Source organism: Perognathus longimembris, chromosome 1 (genome assembly GCF_023159225.1).
Source record: "Perognathus longimembris pacificus isolate PPM17 chromosome 1, ASM2315922v1, whole genome shotgun sequence".
Taxonomy (NCBI): Eukaryota; Metazoa; Chordata; class Mammalia; order Rodentia; family Heteromyidae; genus Perognathus; species Perognathus longimembris.
This window is the reverse complement of record NC_063161.1, coordinates 128513104-128527579: the sequence shown is the minus strand read 5'-3', so window position 1 is coordinate 128527579 and position 14476 is coordinate 128513104. Positions and strand designations below refer to the sequence as shown.

Here is a 14476-nt window from a genome sequence, read left to right as displayed (position 1 = left end):
GGAAGGAGGAGAGAACCCAGAGAAGCCTGGTTGTCATCTCAGCCACTTGGGAGATGGGAATCTGGAGGATGGAGGTTCAAAGTTCTTCTTAGGAAAAATCATGAAATTCTATAGAAACTAAAGCAAAAAGGACTGGAGGCCTGATTCAAGTGGTAGAACACCTGCCTTGAAAGCTGAAAGCCCCAAACGAAACAAAACAAAAACTTGAAGAAGGATTCATTGAAAAATCTTTTGGTTATATGGGAGGCTGAAATGAGGTTGGGAAGCATGGCTTTATTGTATGCTATTCTACAATTTGTATAAAATCCTCTAGCTCTGCTGGGCATTGGTGGCTCAGGCCTGTAATCCTAGCTACTCAAGAAACAGATCTGAGGATCATGGTTTGAAACCAGCCCATGTAGGAAAGTCCCTGAGACTCTTATCACCAGTTAACCACCAGAAAACCTGAAGTGAAGCTGTGGCTCAAAATGGTAGACTGCTAGCCTAGAGCAAAAGAACTCAGGAACAGAACCCAGGACCCATGACCAACAAAATGAAAAATCCTCTAGCTCTAATAATTATGCATTTAGAATGTATAAGTTAAAAGAAAATTAATACTTTGCCCATAGGAAAAAGGTACCCTTCCAAGCATCAGTGGCTCCCATCTATATTCTCCAACTATATTGAAGTTCAAAGCCAACTCAAACTGAAAAATCTTAGTGTAAACACTGACTCCCACCAACCAAGAAAATGCCAGACTGGAGACATGGTAGTAGAGCATAAGCAGAAAATAAGCAATATGAGCAACCCAAGTTCTGGCACACACACACACACACACACACACACACACACACACTCTCTCTCTCTCTCTCTCTCTCTCTCTCTCTTCCAAAGTGACCACATGTCATGTAGCTTCTTCTAGAACAACATTCGTGTTAACTAAATTCCCTACTCGTGAGTTAATCATTCAGTAGTTATTGAATGGATGTCTTACTGCACCCACAAAGATCTTTATTTTATTTATTTATTTATTTATTTTGTCAGTCATGGGGCTTGAACTCTGGGCCTGTGTGCTGTCTGTGAGCTCTTTAGCTCAAGGCTAGTGCTCTGCTATTTAAGCCACAGCACCACTTCCGGTTTTCTGTGGTTAATTAGAGATAAGAGTCTCATGGACTTTCCTGCTCTGGCTTTGAATTGTGATCCTCAGATCTCAGCCTCTTGAATAGTTAGGATTACAGGTGTGAGCCACTGGTGCTTGACATCTTAATTTTTAGCTGCTGTTTTCCAAATTTACTGAGAACAGAAAGCTAATTTTCCAGGGGCACACAGCGAGTAAGTGGGCACACAGCTGAGACTGGAATGAACATGTGTGTCATTCCAGTTCTTTTTTTTTTTCAGTAGGATTTTCTCCGTATAGTAGGGGACACAAAGGTAAATGACAGAGAAGGCTTGGTTTGAAAGGGTTTCCTGAGTTGGGACGCCTCCATTTATTGAGTGCCTTTGCCATCAGGCAAACCCTTCTTTGTGCAATGTCAAGAGAAGTCAGAAAAAGAAACGTTGGACTGCTCCTTTCAGGTTTTGGGTCTGACCGCCTCGGTGGGCGTTGGAGATGCCAAGACCATTGAGGAAGCCATGTCATACATCTGCAGACTGTGTGCTGCTCTTGATGCGTCTGTGATCGCCACCATCAGAGAGAACATGGAGGAACTGGAGGAAATCGTGTATAAACCTCAGAAACGTATGTGCATCCAATGACAAGCTCGTGAGGGCTTTGTTACTCTCTGCTATCTTCAGTTCAGAGCCATGTAGATAGATTCTGAACTTGGACCCTTTCTCTGTTTATTAGATAGCTGAGGGAGAATATAATGAAAGCATATAATTAAACCTCTTGGAAAATTTCAAAAAGAAAAGGTGGTCGGGAAAGGAAGAGAGTAATAGAGTGAATATGATCAAAGCCTATTATATGCCTGTATGGAAATACCACAGCCAAACTCCTCACATTGTACAAATTAATATGCACTAACAAAAACTTGTGAAATAGGATAGTTATTTGATCCCAAACAGGAAACAGTTGTATCTGCATTCTCTTTCCCTAATTGAGTCCTTGCCTCTGACTATGGATGAAGTGATCTGAATTCATCCCATCTCCTCCTCCTCACATGATCAGAATATGATTAAAAATAGGATTTCAAAGCAAATATTTCCTGATTTTATTACTAGTTCTGCAAGGGGGAGAGGTACAGAAGGTATAGATGCATATGGCTTCTGCTTTGCTCTCTGAATAGCCCATGGCTGTTTGCGTCCAAGGCAGAACAAATACACATGAAATGGGGCACAGTTAATTCCCTTTGGGGGAGTTAGCAGTTAAGAGTATAAAGAAGTTACCCACTCTTTTTAGTGCCCATGTGAATTTTTTTGCACTACTGGGTTTTGAACTCAGGGCCTTTACACTTGGCTAGCCAAGTGCTCTGCTGTTCTTTCGCCTTAGTTATTTTTCAGATATGGTCTTGCACTTCTTGCCCTGGATGCCCCCTGACCACAATCCTCTTACTTAATGTCTGTGAGATTACACATCATTTCTGTGACTTGTTTGTTGAGATGAGGGGGGGAGGGGTGTTCACTAACTTTTCGACAAGGCTGGCCTTGAACTGCAAACCTCCCTGTCTCCAACTCCTGAGTAGCTAAGATTATAGGTGTGAGCCCCTATGTCTAGCTATGTGTAGATTTCTTTATCATCTGACTTCATAGCTTTCTGAGCTTTATCCTACATATACCCAAATCTCATACACCCAGCCATGTTACTTTCCTCATGTTTGAGTTCTTCATACAGGTCATTTGTTTTCTCTCTGTGCTGTATCCCTTCTTTTCTATCTGCTCCTGCTTCCTCATTTTTAACTCCCCAACCCCCCCACCCCCGTGTGTGTGTGTGTGTGTGTGTGTGTGTGTGTGTGTGTGTGTGTGAGAGAGAGAGAGAGAGAGAGAGAGAGAGAGAGTACTGGAACTTGAACTCAGAGCCTTGTGCTATCATTTGGCTTTTTTTTTTTTTTTCTATATATGTGGTGCTGAGGAATCAAACCTAGGGCTTCATTTATGTGAGGCAAGCACTTTACCACCAGGCCATATTCCCAGCCCTCATTTGGCTTTTTGGTCCCAGCTGGTACTCTACCACTTGAGTCACACCTCCTGTGTAGATTTTTTTTTTTGCTAGTTAATTGGAAATAGAACCTCTCAGAAAAGTCTGTGCTTTTCTGTCTGGGCTTGCTTCAAATTAGTATCCTCAGATCTGAGACTTCTGAGTAGCTAGGATTATAGGAATTTGTTACTGGCACCTGGCTTCCCGTATTTACTCTACAACACTGCCTCTTCCTGGCTGACTTTGATATTCCTTTTTGTATGCTCTGTTAGACCGTGTTCATTCTTCCATCACAGAACCCTGCAGCCTTCAACCCACATACATGCATGAACACATGATATGTGGAACATGGCATATGACAGACAGTGTTTTGTTGGGAAAAAAAAATCATGTAATGAAAGAAGGGGACTGCCAGACTTGTTAGCACAGGGGAAACACGGAAGCCACAAGAAGCCGGGTTAGACCCAGACAGGGGAGAAAAGATGTGAGAATCAATTCAGCGAGTAGCTGGGACGTTTCGGGAAAGTTTCTGAGCATTGGTTGTATGGAGGTTTGTGACCACTAGGTTCTCAGAGGGAGTAACCAAAACACCAAAAGCTTTGGCGGTATCTATCTTCTATCTGTCTGTCTGTCTCCCAATGAACTCACTCACTCACTTTAATTAATGGCTGTAGTTTTCAGGAAAGTAGAATCACGGACTACTGACAAATTTAAAGTCATCATCTCTCAATTGATGAAGGAGACAGAGTTTCTGGCAAAGAATGTCTCTGAAGAACTTGGTAAGTTTGGCACCAGCTTTGCATGTGATAAATCTCATGTTTTGTGTTCCCTTTACTTGCAAAGAGCCATGTATTGTTTGCTGGGGTCCTTTTGCTTTCTCCTTGACAATGTCCAGACCATGTTTACATGTAGACTTTCTTGATTACAGGCTAATCAGGAGCATTTTAAGTCCTCTTTCAGTGTTTCTTACCATTTAAGAACAAAACAAAACAAATGAAGACACAGAAAATCCATGGGGACACACACACCTGAAAAATACCATATTTTAAATAGTTCATATCTTTCTTTCCTTACTTCCCTATTTATGTAGATTAAAAGTATTCTCCGTCTGGCTTAGACTCAAACCTAGGTGCGACCTTTAATTATTTTTTTGGAAATTCATGAACTTACTGCATTCTATCCTTCCACTTTTACTCATTCCTTGATTCATGTAGTAAGTATTTATTATACTATGTACTGTGCTACATAATGGAAATCCTGACATTCTGACGTTGGTGACACACTTGTACCATACAGGGGTGAGGTTTTTATTTCTCACCTCAAGCACTATGTATTCACTGTTTTTATTTCCCCAATCCTGCTTATTTCCTAATTGTATAGATTATTTTCATGCCTGGACCAGTCCTATAAATTCTTGATGATTCATCTGATTTATTAATGGCTGCCTTGTTTGTTCCTGCCTCCTTTGTCCCTTTATTCAAAAGAAGTGGGTTTGGGGAATCATTTAACCCCCAAATAAGCTCTTAAATTAATTTTACTGCACAGTGCTCATCTCAAGGCTCCTTGAAGATCAGATGCTAGAGTAACTCACAGATGTGTGCTTGCCTCTTCTTCTTTATCCCAGCATCCTTAAGCCTGGACCACCATAGACTTTTCTGTTTTTGAAGCAAGACATGGAGTTTAGCTTAGGAGATGCCTCTATGCTGTTGTGTCTGTGAGAAGAAGCATCGTTTGAGCTCCTGGTCTCTGATCCTGTTTGGCCCTGTGAAAGGCATGACGGCACAGTAAAACCTTTACTTTCTTCCTCAGGACACTTATTTGAGATCCAAAACAGGGAAATTGGAACACAGAAATATGAACAGTGGATTGTTGGGGTTCATAAAGAGTGTAAGGTGTTTCAGATGGCCGACAAGGAGGAAGAGAGCAGGATTTGCAAAGCACTCTTCCTGTACACTTCACATCTGAGGGTATGTAGGTCCCTACTTTGAAAGGTATATTTGAATTGTGAAACTCTATTGTGGCAGTTGAGAGAACGTTAGCTTCTCCTCCCAACCCCAAGAGCTCACTCACCTTCCCAGGAAGTTCACATGAAGAAAACTCTAGAAGTTATCCTAGTCAGCATCATCTTTATTTGTTTTCTGAAGTTTTCCAGGACACAGGCTGAAATGAAGGCTCAGATTCTCAGCCATGCCTCCAGCTTTTCCTTCTTTGACATAGTTTTCAGAAAGATGATAATGTTGAACCCCCAAATTATGCAAAGTTAACATAGAACTGAATTGGCTTTCATTATTTTGTTAAATATAATATGCATGTCCTATGTAGTTTTTGCTGTCTTTTCCAAGGGAGAATTCTAGAATCCAAAGTGACTTTCCTTACTGGTTCTAGCAGTTAACATTTTTAAAAGTAGTCTTTGATTTGGATATTTTCCTAGAACTGTTAAGGGCCATTCTTGTTAAACTCAGTTGGAAGAGACAAGAAACATTGTCTTTACACTGAATCTTTATTAAGTACAGATAGCTGAATTTAAATATAGCTAGTATATGAGACCTTGGAAACATATTGAAACTTGATTTTCATTTTAAACAGAGATACAATGATGCTCTCATTATCAGTGAACATGCACAAATGAAAGATGCTTTGAATTATCTGAAAGACTTCTTCAACAATGTCCGATCAGCAGGATTTGATGAGATTGAGCAAGATCTTACTCGGAGGTTTGAAGGTGAGGAATGTGATCAGAGGAGAAAGCCATTGAGCCTGGCAGCTTGAAAGGCAACATTCATATCCGGTGTTGTAGTTAGCATCTGTATGTTCAAAGATGCTCCAGCTGTTTTCCTAGGCTTAAGAAAATATAGGGATTGAGGTGTAGCTCAGTGGTAGAATGAATGAAACCCCAATACTGAAAAAAAAAAGATAATTAACAAAGGTAAAATTATTTGAGTTCAGTGAAATCTAGTTCCCAAGGAGTCTGTTGCTCATACAATTTTCTGTTTGGAGAAAGGAAAGAACAGGATTCCCAAAAGGTACTTCCTACACACTTATATAAAAAAATCCAGACAAGATACAGATGCCAATTACCTTGCTTATTTTTTTATTTTAAACTACAATAGAAGTTACGTGTGGAGCATACTTTTTTTTGGTCATTCTGAGTATGAGTATCAGATATCAATGTTATTTATACCAGATTCTTTTTGGAAACGGAGTAAATATTACAAATTTGACAATAAAAAGGAGGTTGTAGCATTATTTTTTTTAACTTTTAGTAATTTTTAAAACTTTTTAAAAAAAGACTAGTTTATATATAACTCTATATAAAGAAGAAACCAGAGTGACCCATAATGCCACTCTCAGTATTAGCAAAAACATGGAAAGATTTTAAATAAAAAGTAAGTTTCTCTCCTTTCTTCAAATATTTTTTCCAATATGATCATTATTAATTTTTTGGCCTAAACTGAAGTACTTGTTTTATTTATGTAAAACCAATGCTGTGCAGGTAATGTTAAACATACACACACACCTACACACATGAGTTTAAATTTTACTGATGTTGTAAATTTTACTGATATGGTGATGTATAGCACACAGTACTCCTGTACAGTACTCACTTGTGTAAATTGCACATAACCAATGACTCATACAAAATGTTTTTGTTGGTTTTGTGGAACGCTTGACCTGTGGTCCAACCAATGGTTACAATTCACAATTATAGTTCTGCCATGTATGTTGGTATATGTTTTTATTAATGTTAGGTGTAAAATGAAATGATACTACAATGTTGGATCTTTGTTCATCTGTCATTGTAAATAGCCTTTTTTTTTCTGAATTGTGAAATAGTTTTCCAAATACTAGGAAAATACTGCCTTAGTTTTTGGGTTCTTTGTAGTGATTTAGCTAAATTTAGTCTGCACCATTTCCTCATCACCTCATCACAGTTTAGACTGTCATGTATAAGTGGAATACTGAATTTTTAATGGTACTTGGGCTTCCATAAACACTTCCATTGTTGTCCATTTCAAGCAGTCAACATCATGTCATTGAACAAATGCCAAGAAAATGAAAATTAGCACAGCATTCTATAGTTTTTCTATCAGTCAGACACACTGCATATGAATAATGTAAGAGCAAAGAAAAGAGTAAAATATAGTAAACTTATTTGGAAAAAACAAGCATGAGCTACTTATTGTGTTTGTTTTTAATATGTCACTGAGTTGTTAATTTATATAACTAAATTTTTAAATAAAATTGAATTGAAGATGAACTCTCACAACTTTGACTATTATAATCTGGCTGTAGCATAACACACATACACACACACACACACACACACACACACACACGATGAAATAATATACACTGCCCTGTAAACTTAAGATATGTATATGGTTAGGCATCAGTGGTTCATGCCTATAATCTTAGCTCCTCAGGAGAATGAGATCCGAGGATCACAGTTCAAAGCCAGTGTGGAAAGCAAATCTGTGAGACTCTTACCTTCAATTAACCATCATCTCTAGGTGGAACTATGGCTCAAGTGGTAGAGAGCTAGCGTTAAGCAATAAAAGTTCAGAGATAATGCCCAGGTCCTGACTTCAAGAGCCAAGATTTTATTACACACATAGTAAAAAGATATGTTTATCATCTTTCTATATTAGCATAGCTTTAGTCCATGATCTACTGAATGGTTTCCTGTTTATTGGACATTTAAGTCATTTTCTATTCTCCTAGCACTATTCTAATAGCACTGACTATCCTTGAAATTTCCAACATAGTTTTCCAAATATAACTATGTCTCAAAATTCCTAGATGTAAAGTTACTGGGTCAAAACAGTGAGCTTTTTGTTTTGACAAACACTGCCTAATTGCCTTCCTAAAGTTGGTACCAAATTTAAATCAGTAGTTATTACTCAGAAAATTCTGGTCAAAGATTAAGAGGTTAACTCTTTGAACTGAGTTTCAACATGACCTAAAAATTGATGATTTAGAAAGCATTTGTAAAATTTTCTTCATTTGCAGAAAAGGTACAAGAATTAGAAAGTATTTCCTTGGATCCTAGCAACGAGAACCCTAAACTCAAAGACCTCTATTTGATCCTACAAGAAGAATACCATGTAAATCCAGAGTCAAAAACCATTCTCTTTGTGAAAACCAGAGCCCTCGTGGATGTAAGCCTTCCTTTCTTTTGTGGGTAACAGACTGGACTGATTGAAAGGATTGTTCTTTCTGCACTGCTCTACAATCAAGTGTGGATCTGTTTTGGTTATCTGCTTGTTTATCCTCATACTTCACCAAGACTTCAGTCTCTTAGCCATCTCTAGCATGTCTTAATACCTAATTAATACTTAATACATGAGTTTTAGTCATATTTCTAAACTCTAGCTATTCTAAGGATGTGCAACATTTTGATTTGCATTCCATTAATAACTAACGTGGCTGTTTATTTAAATTCTTTTATTGTTATTATAAAGGTGATGTACAGAGGGGTTACAGTCCTATAAGTCAGGTAAAAGTACGTTTCTTTTTGGACACTATCATCTTTTTTTTTTTTTTGGAGTTCCAGTGGGCTTTTATTGAGATTGGAAAAAGAAATCAAGATTTTACTAACCATCTTTTTTTAACCTTATCGACTCAGGTCCCTATACGTGTACATAAAACATAACACATCCCAATGAAAACAGAGTCCACTGGAACATCTACCAATTAACACAGAGCCAATTTTCCCTTTCCCCAAAATGGTTTCAAAATTTTGAGTTCCCACTGCTCCCTCCCCAGTGGAACTGGTCCCTTGTGGCTAGGGACATTAGAATTTTCTCCCATTTTCACTAGACAAATTACATTTTTCAAGTTTATTCCAAAAAAGAGAAGTAATTTTGTTTTATCCATGCACCCCTCCCCAACAACCACTGGTTAAAATATAGCAGACTGTATCTCAATTGCCTGGCCCTACCCCCAACCCTGCCCTGCCCTGCCCTGCATTGTCTACTGGAGAATTTAAATACACTTCCGTTGGAATCTGTCAGCTGTGGAGGGCAAAGTCCCACTGCCAGGCTAGCTCCCTCAACCAATAATTTTACTTATCAATGTATTTTGGCAAGAAAAATGATTCCACAATAACAATTTTAAAGATCCATGAAAAGGTGAAAAATGTAGCAAATTAAAATAACATGGCTTAATTCCCAATAACTCATTTAATCTTTCTGTTACTCATCTAGAAGGTCGGAGTGTGGCTAAAGGCAGTTTCTGAGGCAAGCTGCTCAGTTTGGTACTTGAGTTGGATAGGAACCGACTGCTATGTTGGAAAGATGCTCTGAAGACTGGGACCAAGCCTGGTCTTTTTTTTTTTTTAAATCCCTTACAATAAGGAACATTATTATTATTGGAAATCATCCTCATATTCTTTACAGCATTGGGTTTTTGTTTTTCTTTTAAGTGAAGGTTATATATGTTTCCAGTCGTTCATTTGGATGGAACTGCATTCTGTTTGTAAAAGCTAGATCCAATCCAATCCAATCCAGGGTTTTGCCTCTGGCCATGCAGCTGTTAGATACCTGCTGCCTCTATAGGCCTGTTTTGTTTTTCTCTCCCCTAAGTTCTAAAGGTGAAACCTTCACTGCCTTTCTCTTAGGAGGGGGATAAGTTCATGTTAACATGATCTTTCATGGAAGGAAATATGGGAAAGGAAAACCTAAGTTTATTTTTTCCAATAGGCTCCAGCATCATAACATTGGGTTGACCCAAGGGTTGGGGAGGGGTGGGTGGGTGGCCATCATACTAGTTTTTATAAAGAATGAGATGGGAGCATCTTTCCTCTGCCACTGGCATTGTGCTTGATACCATTATGTTGGGTTAGAACAAGACAGCTTGGCACAAAGCTTTGGGCACAAATTACTGAAACCAAAACATCTCCTTCTGAATACTTGGTTCGATTTTCTTTCTGTTTTTGTTTTTTTTCAATAGGAGTGGGAGGGAGGATAGTACAACCCAAAAGGGAGGGTGTCTGCACTAAGGATTTAGAAACACTTTGGACACTATCATCTTGTCCCACGCTCCCTGGCTGGCTATTTTTATATGCTTATTAGTTATGTCTGTATCATATTGGCCAAAGTGTCTGTTCAGATTGCTTTTGCCCATCCATTTTAAAATTAGGCTGGATATGATGGAGTCCATGTGTAATCCTAACTAACTCCTTGGGAGGCAGAGGCAGGAAGATCACAAGTTGGGGATTAACAGGGGAATGGTTAGAGAGATCCTACCTATTTCAAATCAAAATGGAAAGATTGGAAGCATAGAGCACTTGCTGAGGCTTTGATTTCAGCCCCTAGTACTGCAAAAACAACAGACAACCAAACCAAATAAAATTCAGTTATTGGGCTGGAGGTGGTTGAGCCTAGGAGGCCTTGACTTGTCTCCTCAGCACCAGAAAGAAGTTTGGGTAATCTTATTTTTGGATTTTGGAATTTTTTTTTTCTGTTTTGACAAAAAAGTTCTCTGTGAGATAAGTAAATGATAAATACTTCCTTGTGGCTACAGCTTGTTTTTCCACTATCTTAATAGCATCTCTTGCACATTTTAAGTCCAATTTATCAGATTATACACATGAACCACAGTGCCCAGATATATTGTAATTTCAGCATGGAAATCCAGCATGTATTTTTTGGTGATGGTATTAAGAGTGGCTCTTTAAAATATTTTCAAATTTTAGTTGTTTGTTGCTCTTTGTATGGATGACTTATGTATATCGATCTTGCATCCTGTGGTCTTGCCAAACTCATTTGTTAATTTTATTCACTCACTGTTGTGCACTTTTTTTTAAACTTATTAGTCACTCAGATCTATACCATTAACATTAATTAGTGCATACAGTTTCAGATGGTTTGTTAGTCTGAATTCCACTGGTCTATTAACTTCATGTTTTTTCTTTTGGTAGTGTTGGGGTTTGAATGCATGGCCTTGCACTTGCTGGACAATTGCTCTACTGTTGAGCCATACCTCCTGCTCTCTTTTAGTGTTAGTTTTGGATAGGGTCTTGCTTTCTACCCAGGCATATTCCTGGACTTAGGATACACCTATTTTAGCTTCCTGTTGTAGTTAGGATGGCAGGTGTATGCTACTACACCCAGCTTCTTGTGAATTCTTCTGCTTGAGACTGGAAATGCAATCCTCCCAATTTTAGCCTCCTTAGTTAGAAAATGTGCACCACTGAGCCCAGCTATGGGTGGAGAAGGGGTCTTGAACTGGGATCCTCCCCTTCTCAGCCTTCTGGGAAGCTGGGATTATAGCATGAGCCACCAGTGCCTACCAAGTTTTGCCTTTTATTTTTGATATACGTCAATATTGAGTTGATACAATACTGAATTGATACAAGTAGTGTCCGACAGATAATTGCTTTTTAATTTTAGGCTTTAAAGAACTGGATCGAAGAAAATTCTGCTCTGAGCTTTCTAAAACCTGGCATATTGACAGGACGTGGCAGAACAGGTGAAGCAACAGGTATTTCTATGTAGAAAACTTGGTTTAGTATGCTAGCTCTATATTCTATCTATATCTGAACCAAATTAGTATACTACCTGTAACATACTATTCTTTTTAATGTTCATATTTTAAAAAGGATCAGGAGTTTATCCACATCATGGTGTATATGCATTTATTTATTTACATGTATATGTGTATTTATATATGTATGCTTGCACAGTTGAGCTGATAAAACAAGACTGAGGATTGTAGGGCAGGTAGTTGGAATTCATGAATGATTTGAAGTCTCTGAGCTCAGGAAAGGCCTAAGACCTCTTTTATAAAAATTATCTGCATAGGCCAGGCCCACCCAAAATGAACTCCTTTTTGATTTAACTTAAAGTCACTGACTAGGGAGTTTAATAGAGGAACATACAGAATTTCACTCTTGAAGGCATGGTAGGGTATGATTGTTTGATTACAGAAGGTGTCAGTGCCTTTTATTTGGATTATGGACTTAAATTCATGAAATAGGAAAGTCCCTGTGCATCTTGGGGCACCATAGAATTTGCCTCCAAATGAATATTTGTTCTAAAAAGAGTTTTGTGAACTTCCTGTGAATGGGTAGATATGAAAATATTTTGTCAGCTGTAGACTACTTTATGCATACTTTAAAAATATTACTACTAGCTGTTTTGGGGTGTGTGTGTGAAAAGGTCAATATTTCAGTATTTTTTTTAGAATAACATGGCTTAAAGTCACAAACTAGTAAGTGCCGGCAGGGGACTTGACTTTAGGTAGTCTGGTGACAGATTTCTAGTTGTTAAAGGCCTCTCTAAAAACAGGCACAGGGTTGAGCCCAGCTGCTTAAGATGGGGAGATCATGAATAGAAAGCACTTAGCACAACAGCCTGTGAAAAGCATTCTAGTTTCCCAGGGGAAAGTACTGTGGTTGGTGAGTTTTCTTACATCTTCCCGCTCTGACCAGGAATGACCCTCCCCACACAGAAGTGTGTATTGGATGCCTTCAGAGCCAACAGCAATAACAATATTCTCATTGTCACCTCGGTTGCTGACGAAGGCATTGACATCGCCCAGTGCAATCTGATCATCCTGTATGAGTACGTGGGCAACGTCATCAAAATGATCCAAACCAGAGGTGAGATGCCATTAGGAGGCCATTTTCAATGTGGCTCCCATGTTGCCTGATTTGTGTGTTTGTTATTTGGACGTTTTTCCATTATGGAGCCATGGTTGAGTAAGTGATCAGTGGCACAGTGGACTCTGGCACCAGAGGTGACTTACTTGGTTAGGATTAGGTGGTCACAGCCTTGTTCACCAACTTCTTTCCACTGTGATTCTAGCTCACAATGATACCACTTAACTCACCCAGTATTGACTGACATGTTTATGAAAGGAGAGTCATGACTTGTATTGAGACTTTGCTAATCCACATGTAGGCCTTTCATGGCTGGCTGCAAGGCCAGAGGCTCACTGTATTCCAGAAGAAATGCTGCAGCATTCTTCTGTGCCACTGAACTCGAGTCTCTGTCCTGGCCTCCTCTCCTTTGTCCCACTTCCCTCCACTTTCTAGAACAGCTGCCACACTACCTTTCCTGAAAAAAAAAATCCCTGAGTCTGCTACTTCCTACAGAATAACAGTGCTTTTCCATTTCCCCTAATGCTGAAGAGTCTTCAAAGTTTTCATCACCCATTTATCTTCCCAACTTACTTCCCATTTGTACCCCTGGTTCATTAACCAGTTCAGTCACTGGACTTGGATTATTGCTTGTTGAAAGAGTTGCTCCTGTACTGCTATTCTTTATTCTGTCCCCTCCTTCCATCTCACTATTTCCTCATTCCTTCAGATGTCTTTCTGATAGCATTTATAACATTCTACCTATGTTCTGGTGATTGTGAACTGATCTCCTCATTGCATAAAAGACTCTTGAGGGAAGATTTATTTATTATTCATCTTAGGGTACTCTGTCACATGGAGGGTTCATGTTGGATTATCTATAAAGCAAGATTTCTGACAGCATGGCTGCCCTCACGCCTCATCATTAAAATCCTTAAAAGAGCTAGCCTAGGTAGATACCTAGTGTATGTGCATATTTAACACACGTGGATATCTGCATTTTGAGTCCATTTTTAAAATCAAAGTCAAACTTTCATGGAAAGCAGGATTTATTGAACCAAAGTTTAATTCTAGGAATAGCTCTATCCCTTAATTTGTATATTCTCATATTATATCTGAATTTCTAGTCAAAGACACTAAGTAAAAATGTCTTCTGCTAGGCAGAGGAAGAGCAAGAGGTAGCAAGTGCTTCCTTTTGACAAGCAGTGCTGCTGTAATTGAAAAAGAACAGATGAACTTGTATAAGGAAAAAATGATGGATGAATCCATTTCCAGACTTCAGGCATGGGATGAAGCACGGTTTGAAAGAGAGGTAAACCTCTTCATGTTACTCTAACAGGATCTGACCATATTAGCATAGCCATGGCTCCTATTATCAACCAACTGTATTAACATCAGGTCCATGATCTACTGAACTGTTGTTTGCTGCTTCTTGGACATTGAAATTGTTTTCTATTCTCAATAATAGCATTGACTATCTTTGGAATTTCTAACCCAGTTTTCTAAACATAACTATGTCTCAAAATTCCTTGATGTAGAATTATCAAGCCAAAGCTATGTGTAGACTTTTTGTTTTGATAAACACTGCCAATCATTTTTAAATTAGCAGTTATTACTCAGAAAATTCTGGCACTTTTTACCATTTCCTTAGGATGTTTTTAATGCCAGTACTGGGGCTTGCGCTGTCCTTTAGGTTTTTTTTTTTTTGCTTAAGGCTGACTCTACCACTTGAGCCACAGCTCCACTTGTAGCATTTTGCTGATTAGTTGGAGATAAGAGTC

The 14476-nt window shown here is 38.7% G+C and overlaps 1 protein-coding gene across 5 annotated transcripts in view; it reads left to right on the top strand.

Annotated features, from left to right (window-relative positions):
* Positions 1–14476, top strand: part of Ddx58 (DExD/H-box helicase 58) — a 43229-nt gene that overhangs the window by 20288 nt on the left and 8465 nt on the right. For 2 of the 5 annotated variants that reach the window (XR_007213046.1, XM_048361083.1), the window contains exons 9-16: positions 1555–1717; positions 3787–3891; positions 4922–5079; positions 5699–5834; positions 8123–8271; positions 11506–11596; positions 12546–12716; positions 13971–14007. Coding sequence is in view for 4 of the 5 variants with exons in the window: in XM_048361083.1 (XP_048217040.1) it covers positions 1555–1717; positions 3787–3891; positions 4922–5079; positions 5699–5834; positions 8123–8271; positions 11506–11596; positions 12546–12716; positions 13971–14007 (1010 nt within the window). In the remaining variant the exon portion in view is untranslated. Of the gene's footprint in view, positions 1–1554; positions 1718–3786; positions 3892–4921; positions 5080–5698; positions 5835–8122; positions 8272–11505; positions 11597–12545; positions 12717–13855; positions 14008–14476 lie in introns of all 5 variants that reach the window. The other 3 variants (XM_048360960.1, XM_048360804.1, XM_048360882.1) reach the window with 2 other exon arrangements.